The 19,279-nt window shown below is 46.0% G+C and overlaps 1 protein-coding gene and 1 long non-coding RNA gene across 2 annotated transcripts in view; one reads left to right on the forward strand and one right to left on the reverse strand.

Moving 5' to 3' along the window:
• The window catches only part of thsd7aa (thrombospondin, type I, domain containing 7Aa), a 148,591-nt gene that overhangs the window by 50,488 nt on the left and 78,824 nt on the right, over positions 1-19,279 (forward strand). The window contains exons 7-8 of the mRNA XM_077590456.1: positions 78-272; positions 14,937-15,177. Coding sequence (XP_077446582.1) covers positions 78-272; positions 14,937-15,177 — 436 coding nt within the window. The remainder of the gene's footprint in view (positions 1-77; positions 273-14,936; positions 15,178-19,279) is intronic.
• LOC144066995 (uncharacterized) lies at positions 3,275-4,251 on the reverse strand. Its single transcript, XR_013297805.1, has 3 exons — positions 3,896-4,251; positions 3,485-3,804; positions 3,275-3,383 (listed from the first exon to the last, which is right to left on the reverse strand). It is a non-coding gene; the product is annotated as an uncharacterized LOC144066995 (long non-coding RNA).

Raw genomic sequence — 19,279 nt, forward strand, 5'->3', positions numbered from 1 at the left:
CTAACAGTGTTGTGATTACCTTATTCTCCTTGCACCACTTCTGTTTCAAAATAGTAAATGAGCGTTTTGTTGACTAGGTCAACATGTGGAAAGGCAACAATGCCGTGATGCCATACTGCCGATGCCAGTCATCTGTGAGGTGCCTTGCCCAAACGACTGTGCGATAAGTCCTTGGACAGGGTGGTCACACTGCTCCCACACCTGCTCTGGAAAAAATACAGAGGGCAAGCAGACCAGAGCTCGCTCCATTTTGGCCTACAATGCAGAACAGGGTAAGACGATAAATATTTTTTTTGTAATGACACACTTAAAAAGTTAAGAAAAGGAGGTATAGAACATTTCTCATTCAAAGATTATAATTTTCTGACATACATAATACTTATTTTTAAGGAAAACATGTACTTTAACCCAGCTATGTGCATCAAATTGTATTCCATTCAAAGATTATAATTATCTGACTTTATTCTTACTAGTAAGGAAACAAAAATCGACTTTAACCCAACTAATTTCATCAATTTATAATTTCCGTACGTTCCTTAATACTTAAAGGGGCAGACAACACCTAGTATACATTACCTTCTAGTCAAACATGTTTATAGCTCTATATCATCAAAAGATGCTAAAGGGTACGAACACAAATTAAGGAACAGTAAACATGAAAATATTCAAAAACTAATGAACACTGTGTAAATATATCAGAAATAAGAGTTGTCACCCAAAAAACAAAACAAAAACTATTTGACTGTGTTAGCTGTATACTTTAATTCATGTCTAACCTTCATTAATTTCCCGTTCCAAATATCCAAACAACACACAAGTTTGCTTCAGCAACCCCAAGGCCCAATTTATGTAATGTCTTCACTGAAAGGATCCAATTTTTTTTAGTAGCGTGTGCGGGACGGGCACACAAGGTGCATGCTAAATGAGTGCATATAATCAAGCTCTGTTTCTAACTCCGTCCAATTGGTTGCCCCGGAGGCCGCATGTACAAAGTCGGCCGGAGTGGCCCGTGCTAATTTTTCTCATAGGCCCTATCAGGCCCCTCAGTAATTTTTGCACCACATTTTCACATGGAGGGAGTTCATGTTTTCAATACTCTCCCGCGTCTCAATCAAATCAGCAGCTGCAGCTAACAGGGCGCTTCCCACCCCAGTCGGCGCATCATTTGGCAAGTCCAGAGTATATTAAAAAATGCAGGTTGGCAACCCTGCAAAACATTTAATTGGCCGTATTTAATCTCTTTTCGTCTTTTAACCACCATATTGCCGTTAGCGGACGGGATCAAAGCCAGGCCAAGCTGCAATAGGCCATCTCATCCCAGTAAATTGACAGTACATTCAGGTACTACTAACACAGACATTTTACACGTCTCTCCAGTCGGATCTCTTATCCAAACCGGAAGTTTCCGAAACGGCGGTATCCTGACCACCTGCCGTTGTCACAAAGACCCTCCGCTTTGTACATCTAGCACCTGGAATATCCATTTTAATTGCAGTTTTACAAGCTCCAGTATCACACAAAAAATCTAATCGAATTCCATTCACGAAAAATATGATCTCAGGTTTAACCAAATCAAATGCCAGTATTTCCGCTAAATATAGCTCAACTTCTCCATATTTAAAGTCTTCACTCAATTCCTTTTGAGCAGGCATGCCGGCTAGTCACGCCGATTGGGCCTTGTTTTTAGAGGCGTTCTTGTTTGGGCAATCACGCGATATATGCCCCAAATCTCCACGAACCCAGCACGCAGCATTTTTGAAAACTCGGTTTCTGTTTAATTTCCTCATTTCTTTTCTCCCGATTCTTGGCTAATATTCCTACGCTCTCGCCACCTATCTTGGTAAAAAAATCTCCTTCAGTGGAGGAGGCCCCGCTATTTTTTTTTTTTACACAACGGACCCGTCTCATCACCCTCCTTTCTGTGGAACAAGCCGACTCGCTCTTATCAACATGCTCATTCCCACTCAGCTCAACTTTCTTTGCATTTCCATCGCAACCTTATTTTGCCATCAAAAAACAATATTAACATTTCCATCGCAATGTTTTTTGCCATCAAGAACCAATAATTGGTATCACCATATCCATCCTTCTTCATTTTATATAGATTACCCCTACGCTTAGTGCGTATTTTATCCTGGAGGTCTACTATTTTATGTGTATTAAGCTGGCCAGCAAACCCATATTTGTTTATCCATAAGTTTAGGTGTTTAAACCTTGAAGCGCTTTGATTTTCAACAAATTTCCAATCTTTACACGGCAGACACCGTTTTGGATCGTCTTCACTAGCCGCCTTGTTATTCGAGCTCCCCATTTTGAAATGAGTTGGTGTGCAATTAGGTAGTAATGTTCCTTTTTTTATTTCCCACCTTATCACTACACACGCACCTCACCTGTTAGGGACTAGTATTCGCAGGGTTTTATCGTCGCCGTCCCCAGGACGCGAGTCCACTTCTCAAAATGGACCTTCACATGCAATGCTCCTTTTACCGCATTCGGAGCCACCGTCACAACATGCAAACATTCATGTGGGCTCACCAAAAATGTCTTCAGATGTCTCTTTTAGTAGGATGGGTCTTCAACCCTCGCGAACCCAGGCACTCAACTGAAAATGCAGCCCGCAAAGGGTTTTAGATGCCGTGGCCACGGTCTTTCCCAGATGTCGACCAAGCGCCCGGATTCCTTCGGTATGTTGACTCCCAGGCGCAAAGGATCAATATGATAGGTTCACCAATAGGCATTCCCAAATGCACGCACAAACAAAAGAGACAGGAGACAATCATATGGGTTTTCTTGCAAGAGGGAATCGAGCCGACGCGCCTTTGTCCAAGTTCATTCTGGCGTTAGATGCATCTTTTTCCTGTTTATTAGCTTCAACGACCCTAGTTACAATAGACATCTCAGCTCAAGGGACGGGTGTGAAAACATGCGTGAGAAGTCGATAGTCAAGGACCCGAGTTACAATAGAAGGTTTAGTTCTCAAAACAGATGAAGGTCTTCTCCATATTCCAGCTGTCAAAGAGGATTGATCTTCCTGCTGTTTAGTCTAACTCAGGAGCAAGCATTTACATGGTTGCAAGCAGATGTAAAGCAAAGCGTTTGTCATTGCGAGCAAATATATAATAATGTAAGACTAATAAGCTAAGTAAAGCAAAGGGTTCTTCATTGCGAGCAAATATATAATAATGTAAGACTAATAACCCTAACAATCTGCAAGCATGAAGCATCCTACATTCTGGCGGGAAAATATCTTTTGAAGATGACACAAACCCGTTCATTTTTATTGCAAATAATTCGTAACACTTTATTTTGAAGACAAGTAATTACACTTGGATGGATCTGTAGTTCTGCCTTTTACCCAAATTCAGTTCACTTGTAGGTCAGGTCTGAAAGAGGAAGGACAATATCAAAATCAATACTGTCAAATTCATCTTCATAGTGTTGGACATCAATGCTGTCATCAGCACACTGTATTAAGAGAGGATACCTTTATTCTAGGGGGGCCCGGCCGCTTGGGTGGTTGTTAGCACGTCGGCCTCAGAGCTCTGGGGTCCTGGGTTCCAATCCAGGTCGGTCCACCTGTGTGGAGTTTGCATGTTCTCTCCGGGCCTGTGTGTATTTTCTCTAGGTACTCCGGTTTCCAACTTCATTCCAAAGACATGTATGGTAGGATGATTGGACACTCTAAATTGCCACCTGGGTATGGTTTCGAATGGTTTTCCATCTGCATGTGCCCTGCGATCGGCTGGTCACCGATACAGGGTGTCCCCCGCCTCTGGCCCGAAGTCAGCTGGGATAGGCTCCAGCCTGGTGAGGATAAAGCGGTTCAGAAAATGAATGAATGAATACCTTTATTCTAAATTGAATTGGTATGGGCAATTATAGTAGTTATTCCCACCTTTCCATAAGGCTATGCTGTGGTGTAAGGCCAGATCAATACCCAAGATTCTGAGTCGCCAATTAAATATCCCTAGCTGTAGCAGGAAAAACAGATACTGGTTAGAGCAATGATACCAATACACTTAGCCCTGTTGAATTTTGCATAAATCCAATGATTTTCTGCCACATTCTCCTAGTGGAGCATGTTACCTTTACAGTCGCCAATTTCAGACCCATTCCTATATGGTTCAAACAAACACAATTAACAAAGACAACAACAGTAGAACATATAGGTTTGTCTCTTTTTTCCTATATAGAAATATATCTGTGTAGTTAGCAGCACTATGCTGCAGATGAGTACCCAGTCTGTTGAGTACTACAGTCTCCTTCTGATAGCTAAAGTCCTGTCAGGAATGGGACAGAGAAACCAAATGCAAACATCGACAGTCAGCTGAGTTCTGGGCCAGCAGGAGACACACTCACAGGTACAGAGTTCATAAGCAGGCGAGTCGACAAAAGAGCAGGTTTGGTTGAGCAATATACGTCCAAAACAAAATTCAGTCAAATGTGGCCAGCGAACAGGAACAGGTTCAGTCGCAGACACGGAATGTAGAGACTGGTCCTTTAATACACCCAGCAGAGCAGCTGGTAACAATTTGCACATGGTGGTGATTAGGAGTATTGTGAGCCTTCACCACTTTGCTGCTTCAACATTCGCAGCTTTAGTACATTGCGATTTTTTAAAGTCTTAGATATAAAAATAAAGTTCTTAAAAATGTCAAAAAACCACCCTGAAACAAGCAAGCGGAAGACGGGAGATGAAAAATGGTGGAAGTCAGGCCACTGTTTCTTCTTCGGCACTGAAATGGGTAGCACTCAGCGCAGAAGAAGAAGCGAATTTTACCGTAGAAGAATAACGCACCAAATAATACAAACAGTCAAGAAGGATGTCAGGTCTGCGCTTGACATTCAATGAAATCGAACACAAGTAAGCACACTAAGGCAGATGTAATGAGGTTTTTAACCGCTTCTGCAGGAGGGGGGAGTAAAAAGATGGGTCAATCTTTCTGCTCTCCCAACGTGGTCTCCGCCCTACCCCCTCTGCTCCGTGGCCTATATTGAAATAAGATCACATGACATAGAAATAGGCAGTGACACAAACGTAGGTGACGCGCGCCTTAACACATAGTTGTTGTTACTGTAAAATTCCTGTAGGCGGCGTCGCTGTAAAATTCTATTCTAGTGACTAAAAGACTCTAAAAGAATCTAAAAGAATACATTTCATATTTCACAAAGGACATCATGCCTTCTCTTTGGATTACATTTAGCGTCGCGCACAGAAAGTCTACCCCGAGCCTCTTCCAGCATTTTATGGATTTTGAATAGGCTTTGAAAATGTGAAAATGCCTCTGAAACGTCCTGCGTCATTTTATGCATCGTAAATGAATCTACCATGCGTTACATCAAGAAGGAAACAGCGAACATTTTGTAAACACGAGGAATAAAATCATCGTTAAGATGGAGAATGCCCTATTGGTCTGGATCTCGGACTGTAGGGAGAAGATGATTCCTCCGGATACCAACATGATTAGAACCAAAGGCAAGACCTTTTATGCTAGCTTACCTCCTCACAAAGACAATGAAGATGAACCTCAGCCTTGTTTCAGTGTCACGAGTGAGCCTCCTCGACAGACCAAGAGGCAGCGAAATGTGACAGTGAGGTAGAGTTCTCACATAATTCAAGAGAATGGTTGGTTATCTTCCGGAGCAAGTTTTTAACATGGGTGAGACTGGACTTGTTTGGAAGAGGATGCCTTCATAGACATTCTAATTCAAAGATGAACTGAACGTGCGGATCATCATCATGTGTGGGAATGCTGCTGACTTCATGATAAAGCCAGCCTTAAGCTACAACTTTGACCATCCTCCTGCTTTAAAAAGCAAGAATAAAGCCTTGCTGCCAGTCTACTGGATGAGCAACCGGAAAGCATGGATCACAAAAGCCATCACAAAAGATTGGTTCTTAAACTGTTTCATCCCGAACGCAAAGCTGTTCCTTGCTGAAAGGGGGCTGCCCTTCAAGGTCTGAACTGTGCAGGAGGACTTGGACTAAAACCCATTAACCAGTTTTTTGGGACTTATATCAACCAGAGAGGAACTATTTTCGTTGTGAGTACAGTATTTAAAGTATTTGCAATTGTTATATATGGATTAGATTAAGATATTAATACATTACAGTCTTTTCATATGCTTATAACTATAATATTTAATAAATACACTTCATGATAATTGTACCTGTATACTACTGTGTAGCAGCGGCGGGCCGTGAATTTCAAAGCGACACCTTCAATTCTGTATCTGAATCAATCCAACCCTCAAAAACTATATTATGGCTATAAAACCTTTACTGCAGCTACAGCTGTGACACATATAAAAAGCATCAATAATAACCTCATACAATTGAAATATTATTTAAGAATATAGCCATATTTTACTCACCAAAAATCTTATTTATCTGTACACAAAATTCATCCTCCTTTCTTTCCTCCTTCTTTTCTATTGCCATCGAAGCTAATGCTGAAAGTCAAGCCTGTCCTGTCGTATTTCTGGCACAAGTTTTTATTCGATTTAGTGCTGAAAATGTTCGTTCCCGGTTGTGACAGGCTTGCTTGCTTCGGAGTTGTCCAACCTTTCTTAATGATGTCCAGTTTTTCTTGAAAAGTCCGTCTTGAAAATGGCTTTGACAGCAAATATGCAAACAAATCCATTTCTTCTCCTCCTTCAGCCACTGCGGGTTGACAAAACCGCTATTAAATCAACACAACAATATATTTGCTTGTGCAGCTTGCTCCAGATACAGTTTGGTAGCTCTGGCTAGTCCATTCTATCGCTAGCCAATCATAGTTGGTGAAAGCGGTGACATATCCCTACGCCTGCGAGAAGGCATTGGTGTCGCCAACTCGAAATCTGATTGGTTAAAGCAACAGTTTTATCGACACTTGTTTTATGCAGCAGAGCCTGCAGAACTGATTGTGAAGGCCTCAAGGCATATTTCTGACCCTGGCAACAAATAATGGCTGAAATGTGATTGGTTAGATGCTTAAATATGAAAACACACATCTGGAAGGAGTGCAACCAGGGGAAAAGCAATGAAAAGAAGCTGACAATTTGGAACTATTAAGTATTCATGGACAAAACATAATTAACATCGGTCTGTAATTCAGCTATTTATTTAGGCCAGCAGAGAAGGCCTTGCAGGCCCTGACAGCCCACCGCTGCTGTGCAGTAATAATAGGGATGATCATACTTCGCGGTTTTTCGATTATCACGGCCAAGTCTGGTCTACATTGTCCGCGATATTTGAGGGATTACTCTATTTAGCGTTCTGATAGATGGAATGGTGGTGTAGTGGAAACTCCCCCTGAGTGGAGTAGGAAACTAAATCATGAAAAGTTCCACTCGTTTCTCTCATGTTTCCTCTTGTAGTTCATAAAATTAGCTTCATATAATGTTAGTAAATAATGGGAATTTATATGGTTTAACACAAAATTACAGGTGTCTGATATTTACATGTAGTTTCAATGCATAGTATCCACAGCCTCTTTTTTTTCCTCCTGTGTTTCTTAAATCTTTTTTTTCTTTTCATATTGTACCATCCATTCTTTCCACTAATCCTGTGGATATGTCAGGAAATGTCAACCCCATTTTAAGAAAACATCTAGAATAACTAGATACGTACTACTTATTCCCCTAATCTTCATTTAATTTGAAAATGTCCATATGGAGTGTTTGAAATTGATATGTTGATTTTGATAATTGACCATGCCTTGGCCCTTTATTGCCCTGGGGATTATGTAGAGAACAGATCAAACAAGATCTACAATTTTTTTTTAAAGAAAATAAATTAAACTATAGGTTCTAGAGTGGTGCTGCAAAGACTACTATTCCCCGTTGACACAGGACTTCCCATGACTATCAGTCCACACAAGAAAATAGATTGTACTATTGCAACATTCATATTATAATATAATGTGATTGAAGTCATTTTGTGGTTCATTTTTGCCTAACGTAAACCAGAAGTTATTTGGTTTCAAGGGCGTAAATTTTTGGCGACGTGAAGACTGCGTTTTCATAACATTGCTTTTCGCGTAATATTAGATTTATTTAATATTGTAAGAAAAAGTCATAAAATTATGAGATTAAAAACTTTACCATACCTATTTTTACATCACTCGAACTGGAAGATGCACGGTTTCCGCAGGCATCAACTTTTGTCGACATAAGGTCGGTGTGAAAAATTTGATTTTGAAATAATTTAAGGGGTTTATTTGATTTATGTTGGTAAAAAAAATGATGACAATGACTTTGTATTCGAGGGCGGCCCGGTGGGGCAAGTGGTTAGCATGTCGGCCTCACAGCTCTGGGGTCCTGGGCTCAAATCCAGGTCAGGTCCATCTGTGTGGCGTTTGCATGTTCTCCCTGGGCCTGGAACTCTTGCTACTGGGAATCAGGACTGTTGATGTACAGGAAAGTGTTATTTCCCTGCTTGGCATTGCTGCCTGTCGCACCTCCTCCAGTGCCCACGGGTCAGCTGCAGGGTCATCACCCAGGAACCACCGTTCATTGATGTTTCGCTCCTTTAATCCTGGAACATCTCCTGGTGGCAGAGCAGTGACAGAGACGTCTCCCAGTGAGCCTCTGCAGTTGATAGCTGTTGTCTCCTGCAGCCGTTGTTGGGGTTAGCTGTTGTTTCCCCAGCTCCTGTCCTTTCTCCTAAGCCAGAGCCAAAAGCTGCCTTTCTCTGCCTCTTCTGCCAGCTCTTTTATGGCCTTCCTCTGGCTGCCTCCAGAGACCCCTGCGTCCCTCAGGAGGCGTGTTGTTAACAGCCCGATGTAGCCTGGGCAGCCAACCTCGACTGGGTAGCTAGTGCACTTCCATTTGGCCTTCTTGCGCTCAAAGGCGGCCTCAATCCCCTCCTCTGATGGTACTGTTAGTTCTATGAGGTGCACTGCTCTTGCCTTGGAGGACCATACCACAATGTCTGGGCGGAGTGATGTGGTGATGATCTCCGTGGGGAATCGGAGCTGCCTGATGAGGTCAACCCTCATGTCCCACTCCTGACCATGGGAAAAGGACCTTAGTGTCTCTCTTGGCCTGGTGTATCTCCCCCCTTCCGTGACGAAGTTGACGTGGATCTCTGCTGGGCCTGAATTTCTACTGCTCTGTCAGCATAATAATAATAATAATAAACAGACATAGGCCCTGTCATCATTATCAACAACAAAAAAGCCTACTTGTCATCACACCCAGAAACTGCGTGTGACGAAATTGGTGGTGCTTCTCCATAAGCTACGTTTACTCGGCAAAAGACCTAAATAAGTGATAGTTACCTTCTCTTCAGCACTTCAGCTAGTTTCCTCAGGACCTGGCCATGGTGCCATCTGTAGTGCCCCTGAGACTTCAGTCTTGCAGCCTGACAAGATGTGGTGATATTGGCATTCCTTACTGACTGGTCAGTGGACTCTCTTAGTTTGAGAACCAGCCTAGACTCCTCTTTCCTGTAGCCCAGACTGACAGACTGCAGTGGCAGTTGCAGTGCATTCCTTGCAAAGAGTCCCATTTTGGAAAGGCACCGTGGTAGACCTAGCCAGTTCCTGATGAAAGAAATGGCTTTTCCATCCATCTTGCTCACAGCGGATGAGTAGGTCCTTCTCATTTTCAAGGGCCACATTACCCTTCTGTAGAGTATGAACTGGTAACATCAGACCTTGAACTTTCCGGGGAGTTGGCTCTGGTCAATCCTTGATAGCCCATCACTAAGTTGCCTCATGATGGTGCTCTCCATCTGTTTATCAGACAGCTCTGCGGTGTACTGCCGCCCTAGACTTTTCATGGGTTGCGCAGAGAGGAGGGGGATTCTTTCTCCCGACAATAAAGGTTGTATTGTTGTTTCTGACTCCTCTTCTGAGTGACAGACTATGGGATTTGTAGGGTTTGATCTTCATCCTGGCCCACGATGTCAACTTGTCCATACTCTTCAGTAGTCGAGATGTGCATGCTGCTGTCTGAAGGAGGCTGGTGACATCATCCAAGTAGCTCCTCAATGGGGGTAATCTCTGGCCAGATGGTAATAATAATCGGACATAGGCTTTGTCATCATCTTTGACTTGACAAAAGCCTAATTGTCAATCATACCCAGCTGCGTATGACAAAATTGGTAAATTGGTAATTTGATTCCTCCAACCATTTGTCTTGCTCCTATGAGGATCACCTCAAAGGCTGCCACAAAGAGGATTGGAGATATAGCGCACCCCATTGCAATTCCCAATTCAAGCCGCTGCCACCCGGTGGTAAATTCCTGGAGGGCAAAGCTCATCTGCAGGTCACTGAAGTACAGTGCTACCAGCTTCTTGATGCAGGGAGGCATGTGGAAGAACTCCAAGGCGTAACTGATCAGCAGGTGTGGGACAGAGCCATACACATTGGTGAGATCGAGCCAAATTACGTGCAGGTCGGTCTTCTCCCCCTTGGGCTTCTGGATTTGGTCCCAGGTCATGGCAGAATGCTCTACGCACCCTGGAAAGCCCAGGATTCCTGCTTTTTGGCAGTTGGTATCGATATAACCATTCTGTAGAAGGTAGGTGGACATCCTTCTCGCTTTGTCAGGAGCGGCTCGTTTGCCCCTCCTGGCTTGCCGTCAAGTAAGAGCAGCTGCAAACGATCCTTGATTACTTCCTGATTTGGGTATTTAAGTACCACGGAAGTAGTTAGTCATTTGTTGGATCACCCTGCGTGACACACTGTGTTACAGCATACATTGCTACAAGGTATTATTCCCCATACTCCAGTTTTTTTACGTTTTGGGATATTCAAGCCCTTGTTGTTTTGTAAAGCCTTTTTGAGTCATTAAAAGCTACTGTCATGAGAACAGCCCATCTCGTTCCCTCCTGCTTCCCCGCTACTGGGTCCGAATCCCCCCGATCGCGCCACAACGCCTCGGCGCGATCATAACAGAACGATCCGACCACATGGACCCAGCGGGAAGCCACCGACGCTCTCATCGACGCCAGCCACCTAGCTCATATCCTACCGACCACATGGACTCAGCGGGAAGCTCCCCAAAATCTTTTAGGGAATTTATGACTATGCCGTGGTGTGGACACCTGAGAGACGTTTTGGCAGTGGAAGAATCCCGACTAGGAGGTAATTCTGAGCTTCAATCGGCCCCAGTCAAACATCCAAGCTCAAGTTTCACCTTTAAACCGACCCTTCGCTCACTCCGTTGCGCTGGGCCGCTAGCACAGCCAAGTGAGAAAATCCAAGTTCCGACACCCCCAGTTCATTGCCCGAGTTATCTGAATTCAAACTCCAGCGAGTCTTTTCCTCAATGGAGGGAGAATCCCCAGCCTCCATCGGCCCCGTTGGAATGCCACATCTATGTCGGTTGGGACTCTGAATTTTCTGATTGTGAGGATGACTGGGAGCTAATTGATTTGTGTGCTGGAGATTCGGACTCGGAGAGTGATTTCCTCAGCCGATTCGGACTACGATACACTCCCCCGGAGGACGTTGACCCCGACTCTTTCTCCGATTACTCCGACCTGGATTACCTCTACCAGGATTCGCCGTGTCGGCTGGCCATTTACAGTGGACCACCACGTGGCGGCCGTTAGGGAGGCTCAGGGAGGAGTTTCGAACACCGCCCGTCTTGTCTTTGTGGGGAGGCGCACTAGCGAGGTCTTTCACCGTGTCGGCTGGCCATCTACAATGGGTCACCACGTGGCGGCCAGCGTGCTGTGCTGTCCTCCCGGAGGAGACGGCGAGCGCCGCGCCACAGGGAGAAGCAGAAGGAGGGCCTGGACGCTCGAGCCCCTGACCAAGCTCATCGGTCGACCACTCCCGTCCAAGCTCCTCGCTCGACCTCGCCCATCCAAGCTCCTCGCTCGACCTCGCCTGTCCAAGCTCCTCGCTCAACCTCGCCCGTCCACGCTCCTCTCTTGACCTCGCCCATCCAAGTTCCTCGCTCGACCTCGCCCGTCCAAGCTTCCCGTATTCCCGTGCCGAAGCCAAGGAAAATACTACCCTTGCCAGCTGGGCCGCCAGTCGCACCTGTGCCAAAGCCACGAACCAGGTTTCCAGTGCCGGCTGAACCGCCTAGTTCCTGCCTGCCAAGTTCCTGCCTTCCAGGTTCCTGCCGGCCAGGTTCCTGCCGGCCAGGTTCCTGCCTGCCAGGTTCCTGCCTTCCAGGTTCCTGCCTGCCAGGTTCCTGCCTGCCAAGTTTCTGCCTAAGAAGTTCCTGGCTGCCCAGTTCCTGCCCGCCCAGCTCCTGCCCGCCGAAGCTCCTGCCCGCCCAGCTCCTGTCCGCCCAGCTCCTGCCCGCCCTGCTCCTGCCCGCTCAGCTCCTGCCCCCCAGCCCCTGCCCGCCCAGCTCCTACCCGCCCAGAAGCGGCGGCGACGCGCCGGGGCCCCTGGACGAGGGGACCGGTGGCGGCGACTCTCCGGGCCCCCTGGACAAGGGGGTTGGCTGCAGCGGTGACTCTCCGGGCTGCCTGGAGAAGGGGGTGGGTGGGGAGAGCGACTTTCTGGCGCCCCCGGATGAGGGGATCGGCGGCCCCCTGAGCCGCCAGGGTAAGGAGCCCAACGTCCTTTCTTAGATTCTGATGTCTGTTAAGGGCAGGGGGTTTGGCCAGCACTAAGGGACCAGCGGGGAGGCCACTCCCTCGCCTCGTCTCAGGTTAGTGCGGACGCCCGCCGGATCGGCCTCGCCTACGCCTCGTCTCGGGCCGGCGCGGGCGGCTGCCGGATCGGCCACCCCGACGCCTTGTCACCGGCCGACGCGGATGCCCGCCGGACCGGCCACTCCCACGTCTCATCTCAGGCCGGCGCGGACGCCCGCTGGATCGACCACCCCGATGCCTCGTCACTGGCCGGCGAGGACGCCCGCCAGACCAACCACTTCCTCGCCTCATCTCAGGCCGGCGCGGACACCCGCCGGACCGGCCACTCCCACGTCTCGTCTCGGGCCAGCGTGGACGCCCGTCGGACTGGCTACTCCCTTGCCTCGCCTCGTCACGGGCCGGTGCAGATGCCCGCCGGACCGGCCACTCCCACGTCTCGTCTCTGGCTGGCGCGGACGCCCCCCGAACGATGAAAACGGTTAACACCCGCTCTCCCTGCCTGCTTTTTGCTTCTCATGGAAATTCGGCATTAGGACATCTAGAATCCGTCCCTTAGAGGGGATGTACTGTCAGGAGCGGCTCGTTTGCCCCTCCTGGCTTGCCGTCAAGTTAGAGCAGCTGCAAACGATCCTCTATTACTTCCTGATGTGGGTATTTAAGTACCACGGAAGTAGTTAGTCATTTGTCGGATCGCCCTGCGTGACACACTACGTGTTACAGCATACATCGCTACAAGGTATTATTCCCCATACTCCAGTTTTTTACGTTTTGGGATATTCAAGCCCTTGTTGTTTTGTAAAGCCTTTTTGAGTCATTAAAAGCTACTGTCATGAGAACATCCCGTCTCGTTCCGTCCTGCTCCCCCGCTACTGGGTCCGAATCCTGCCGATCGTGCCACGACGCCTCGGCGCGATCATAACACCTTTGTTGCCCTGGCTGTGTGTTTGGGACCATTGTCATGCTGAAAGACCCAGCCACGTCTCATCTTCAATGTCCTTGCTGTTGGAAGGATATTTTCACTCAAAATCTTTTCGATAAATGGCCCCTTTCATTCTTTCCTTTACACGGATCAGTTATCCTGGTCCCTGTGTAGAAAAACAGCCCCAAAGTGTGATGATTCCACCCTGGGTATGGTGTTCTTCGGATGCAATTCAGTATTCTTTCTCCTCCAAACACAAAAACCTTTCTTTCTACCAAAAAGCTCTATTTTGGTTTCATCTGACCATAACACTTTCAGTCCTCTTCTGGATCATCCAAATGCTCTCTATCGAACCGCAGACGGCACTGGATGTGTACTGGCTCCGGCAGGGGGACACGTCTGGCAGTGCAGGATTTAAGTCCCTGGCGGTGCATTGTGTTACTGACAGTAGCCTTTGTCTCTGTAGGTCATTCACTAGGTCCCCCCGTGTGATTTCTGGGATTTTTGCTCACCGTTCTTGTTATCATTTTGATGCCACGGGGTGACTTCCATTTTCTAATAATTGCTCCCACAGTTGATTTCTTTACACCAAGCGATTTACGTATTGCAGATTCAGTCTTCCCAGCCTGGTGCAGGTCTACAATTTTGTCTCTGGTGTCCTTCGACAGCTCTTTGCTCTTGGCCATAGTGGAGTTTGGAGTGTGAGAGACTGAGGTTGTGGACATGTGTCTTTTATACGGATAATGAGTTAAAACGGGTTATTAACATGCTATTAATACGGGTAACGAGTGGATACCTCCTTGTACCTCGTTAGAAGAAGTTAGACCTCTTTGACAGCCAGAAATCTTGCTTGTTTGTAGGTGACCAAATACTTATTTTCCACTCTAATTTGGAAATACATTCTTTAAAAATCAAACAATGTGATTTTCTGTTTTTATTTTTTTCCACATTCTGTCTCTCATGGTTGACCCATGTTGACAATTACAGGCCTCTCTAATCTTTTCAAGTAGGAGAACTTGCACAATTGGTGGTTGACTAAATACTATTTGCCCCACTGTATAAGGAACTCTGTAAACCCGCTGTCCCCTGGGAGGTTGGTTCTTTGTTTTTGGAGCAAAGAAGTGGTTGCACCACTGATCTAAGGCATCCAATGAGCCCACCAAAAAGTAAAATATGATGATTGTTACCCAAAGAGGGCAGTTGAGAGCGGTGATCCTACTTCGCGGTTTTTCGATTATTGCGGCAATGTCTAGTCTACATGATCCTCAAAATTCGAAGGGAAGGCGGTACTATTATTACTTTAAATTAGCTTGGTCCTGGTGACTCATAAAAAATGCAGCAAACTACCCTTTCCTTTTCAAATTTACACAATCCTAACAGTTCGAATGTCAAATCATTTTTTTTAAATGTAATGAATTAATAAATACAAACTCCATGGATATTTAATCCATGTCTTTTGATAGGTGGAATTCAGTGTCCCAATGTCAGTGCCTTAAGAGAGGTAAGGAGCTGCAATGACCACCCATGCACTGTATACCACTGGCAGACTGGCTCATGGGGACAGTGCATTGAGGACTCTTCCATCCCAGGCACCAACACATCTCGGAGCAATGTACATGGAGATGTTGCTCCATGCTCAGTGGGGATGCAAACTCGTAAAGTCATCTGTGTCCGGGTTAACGTTGGCCAGGTGCCTCCCAAAAAGTAAGACACCGCCAATTAATGATGTGGACTACTTGATGTATTATTTTTCTTTTCATAAGGGTGAAGTCCATCACTTTCTTTATGAATGAAGATAAAATAAGTTAACAACACATGTATGACCAAATAGTGCCATTTGTGTGATTGAAATACAGTTGTGGTCAAAAGTTTACATACACTTATGAAGAACATAATGTCATGTCTCGCTTGAGTTTCCAGTTATTTCTACAACTCTGATTTTTCTCTGACAGGAGGATCGGAACAGATACTTCTTTGTTACAAAAACACATTTATGAAGGTTGGTTGTTTTATGACTTTATTATGGGTTAACAGAAAAAGTGATCAGATCTGCTGGGTCAAAAATATACATACAGCAACACGAATTAGCAATTTTGGTGACTTAGAAAGTTGTCAGTGAAATGAGCTTCATACCATGCCCTCTTAACTTCTTGTGAGTGATTATGAGTGACTAGAGCTAGTGACTTCTCTGAGGCCATTTAAATAGGGCTCATTGGATGCAAACGCCCACAAACGCTACAATGGGAAAGACAAAGGAGCTCAGCATGGATCTGAAAAAGCGAATCCTTGACTTGAACAAGTCAGGAAAGTCACTTGGAGCCATTTCAAAACAGCTGCAGGTCCCAGAGCAACATTGCAAACAATTGTTTGTAAGTATAAAGTGCATGGCACTGTTTTGTCACTGCCACGATCAGGAAGAAAATGCAAGCTATCACCTGCTGCTGAGAGAAAATTGGTCAGGAGGGTGAAGATTCAACCGAGAATCACCAAAAAGCAGATCTGCCAAGAATTCGAAGCTGCTGTAACACAGGTGTCAGTGTCCACAGTCAAGCGTGTTTTGCATCTCCATGGACTGAGAGGCTGCTGTGCAAGAAGGAAGCCCTTGCTCCAAAAGTGGCACCTTAAGGCTCGACTGAAGTTTGCTGCTGATCACATGGACAAAGATAAGACCTTCTGGAGGAAAGTTCTGTGGTCAGACGAAACAAAAATCGAGCTGTTTGGCCTCAATGCCCAGCAATATTTTTGGAGGAGAAAAGGTGAGGCCTTTAACCCCAAGTACACCATGCCTACCGTCAAGCACGGTGGTGGTAGTATTATGCTGTGGGGCTATTTTGCTGCCAATGGAACTGGTGCTTTACAGAGAGTAAATGGGATAATGAAGAAGGAGGATTACCTTCAAATTCTTCAAGATAACCCAAAGTCATCAGCCCGAAGATTGGGTCATGGGTGCAGTTGGGTGTTCCAACAGGACAATGACCCCAAACACACATCAAAAGTGGTAATTGAATGGCTAAATCAGGCTAGAATTAAGGTTTTCGAATGGCCTTCCCAAAGTCCTGACTTAAACCCCATTGAGAACTTGTGGACAATGCTGAAGAAACAAGTCCATGTGAGAAAGCCATCAAATTTAACTGAACTGCACCAATTCTGTCAAGAGGAGTGGTCAAAGATTCAACCAGGAGCTTGCCAGAAGCTTGTGGATGGCTACCAAAAGCGCCGAATTGAAGTGAAAATGGCCAAGGGACATAATATAATAATAATAATAATAATCGGACATAGGCCATGTCGTCATTACCACAACACAAAAGCCTACTTGTCATCACACGCAGAAACTGCGTGTGACGAAATTGATGGTGCTTCTCCATAAGCTACGTTTAATCGGCAAAAGACCTAAATAAGTGTAAGTTACGGACTTGTAATTTGTCATTCCGCTGTTGTGGATACAGGTCGCTTACCTCTCGATTACCGCACACTGTCTGCCACTTACCTTCCTTCAAGTCAGCTAGTAGGAGGCAGATCACCAACCAAACATCTATTCATATGCCGCAGAAGGGAATGTGTGGTATGTTAGCGCGAGTTTAGATGTCTGATGGATGTGGGGAAAAAACTGTCCTTAAGCCTATTTGTCCGAGCTTTGTGGGATCTATAGCGTCTGCCAGAGGGCAGCAGCTGGAACAGATTGTGACCAGGGTGGTAAGGGTCCCCTATGATGTTCTTGGCTCTGCTGAGGTAACGCGGGCTGGCAATGTCTTCAAGTGAGGGCAGAGAGCAGCCGACAATCCTCTGGGCAGTGTTTATCACTTTCTGCATGGCCTTTTTGTCTGCCGCCGTGCTTCCAGCGTACCACACTGTGATGCCGTACGCCAGGATGCTCTCTACAGTGGTTCTATAGAAGGTTCTCAGAAGATTGGAGCCCAAGTTGTTCTTCCTAAGTACCCTGAGGAAATGGAGTCGTGTCTGAGCCTTCTTCACCACTGCCGTGGTGTTTGTAGACCATGAGAGCTTGTCCGTGACGTGGACCCCCAGGAATTTAAAGGACTGGACCCTGTCTACACATACTCCATTTATGAGGAGTGGGGCCAGATCTGTGCCGTGTTTGCGAAAGTCCAAGATTATTTCTTTAGTTTTCGTGGTGTTCAGTGTGAGATTGTTCACCGAGCACCACGAAGACAAATTGTTGACCTCATCTCTGTAAGCCGACTCATCCCCTCCTGAGATGAGTCCGACCACAGTGGTGTCGTCAGCGAATTTGATGATGGCGTTAGACTGGTGGGTGGGTGTACAGTCGTAGGTGTACAGGGAGTACAGAAGAGGACTCAGTACACAGCCTTGAGGGGAGCCAGTGCTTAGTGTAATGGAGGAAGAGAGGTGGGGACCAAGTCTAACAGTCTGTGGTCGGTTGGTCAAGAAGTCCTTTATCCAGCAGCAGATTGAAGAGGATAGTCCAAGGTGGGAGAGTTTGTCAGTCAGAATGTCCGGTTTTATGGTATTGAAGGCTGAGCTGTAGTCAATGAAGAGCATCCTCACGTAGTTCCCAGGGTGTTCCAGATGGCTCAGTGCTGTATGAAGAGCAATGGCAATAGCATCATCAGTGGACCTGTTTGCTCTATAAGCAAACTGGTGAGGGTCAATTGAGGGAGAGATTGTATTCCTGATATGGCGGGCTACCAACTTTTCAAAGCACTTCATGATCACAGGCGTGAGGGCAACAGGCCTATAATCATTCATGCTGCCAATGGTTGGCTTTTTGGGGACCGGGATGATGGTGGCAGATTTCAGACAAGATGGAATGATGGATAGTTGCAGGGAACAATTGAAAATATTTGTGAAAACTCCAGCCAGCTGGTCAGCACAGGCTTTGAGCACCTTCCCAGGTACTCCGTCTGGGCCCGCAGCCTTCCTGGTGTTCACAGACCGCATTACCAGTCTCACTTCCTGTTCCCGGAACGTCAGTGTATTGCTGCAGGGTGGTGGTGGGGGTGTTGAGACTGGGTCTGATTTGTCAGTCTCAAAGGGGGCAAAGAAACGGTTCAAATTCTCCGCTAGTGAGGCATCTGCATTAACAGACATATTATTGTTATTGTAGTTGGTAATATGTTGTATTCCTTGCCACATCTTCTTTGGGTTATTTTCTGTGAAGTGCTCCTCAATTTTTTTGGTATATGCTGCCTTGGCCTTTTTAATGCCTCTTTTCAGCTCAGCTCTGGCAGCGCTATATTTTATCTTGTCCCCTGATCTAAAGGCGGAGTTACGGCATTTGATGAGTGCCTGTGTCTCATTGGTCATCCAGGGTTTTTGGTTAGGAAAAACCCGTATTCGTTTATCTATAGTGACGTTGTCGATGCAGTTTTTTATGTAAGAAAGTACAGAGTCCGTGTAGTCCTGGAGGTTGTCGTGTGCAAAAAGTTCCCAGTTGGTGCGGGAAAAGCAGTCCTGCAGCTGAGAGAGTGCGTTGTCGGGCCAAGTTTTTATTGTCTTTATTTGTGGCGTTGTTTGCCTCCGGAGTGGAGTGTAAGCGGGGGTGAGAGATAGGCAGAGGTGATCTGATCCAGCTAGGTGAGGGAGGGAAGTGGCTTTATAAGCATGTTTGATGTTAGAATAGACATGGTCAAGAGTTTTGTCTCCTCTAGTATTACAATTTACGTATTGAATAAACTTAGGTAAAACAGTCTTTAAACACGCCTTGTTGAAATCACCAGCGACAATAAAAACGCCATCGGGGTGGTCAAGCTGTTGTTTGTTAACAGCCGTTAGCAGGAGGTTAAGTGCCGTGTTAACGTTAGCATTCGGAGGTATATAGATAGCC

Source organism: Stigmatopora argus, chromosome 21 (genome assembly GCF_051989625.1).
Source record: "Stigmatopora argus isolate UIUO_Sarg chromosome 21, RoL_Sarg_1.0, whole genome shotgun sequence".
NCBI lineage: Eukaryota > Metazoa > Chordata > Actinopteri > Syngnathiformes > Syngnathidae > Stigmatopora > Stigmatopora argus.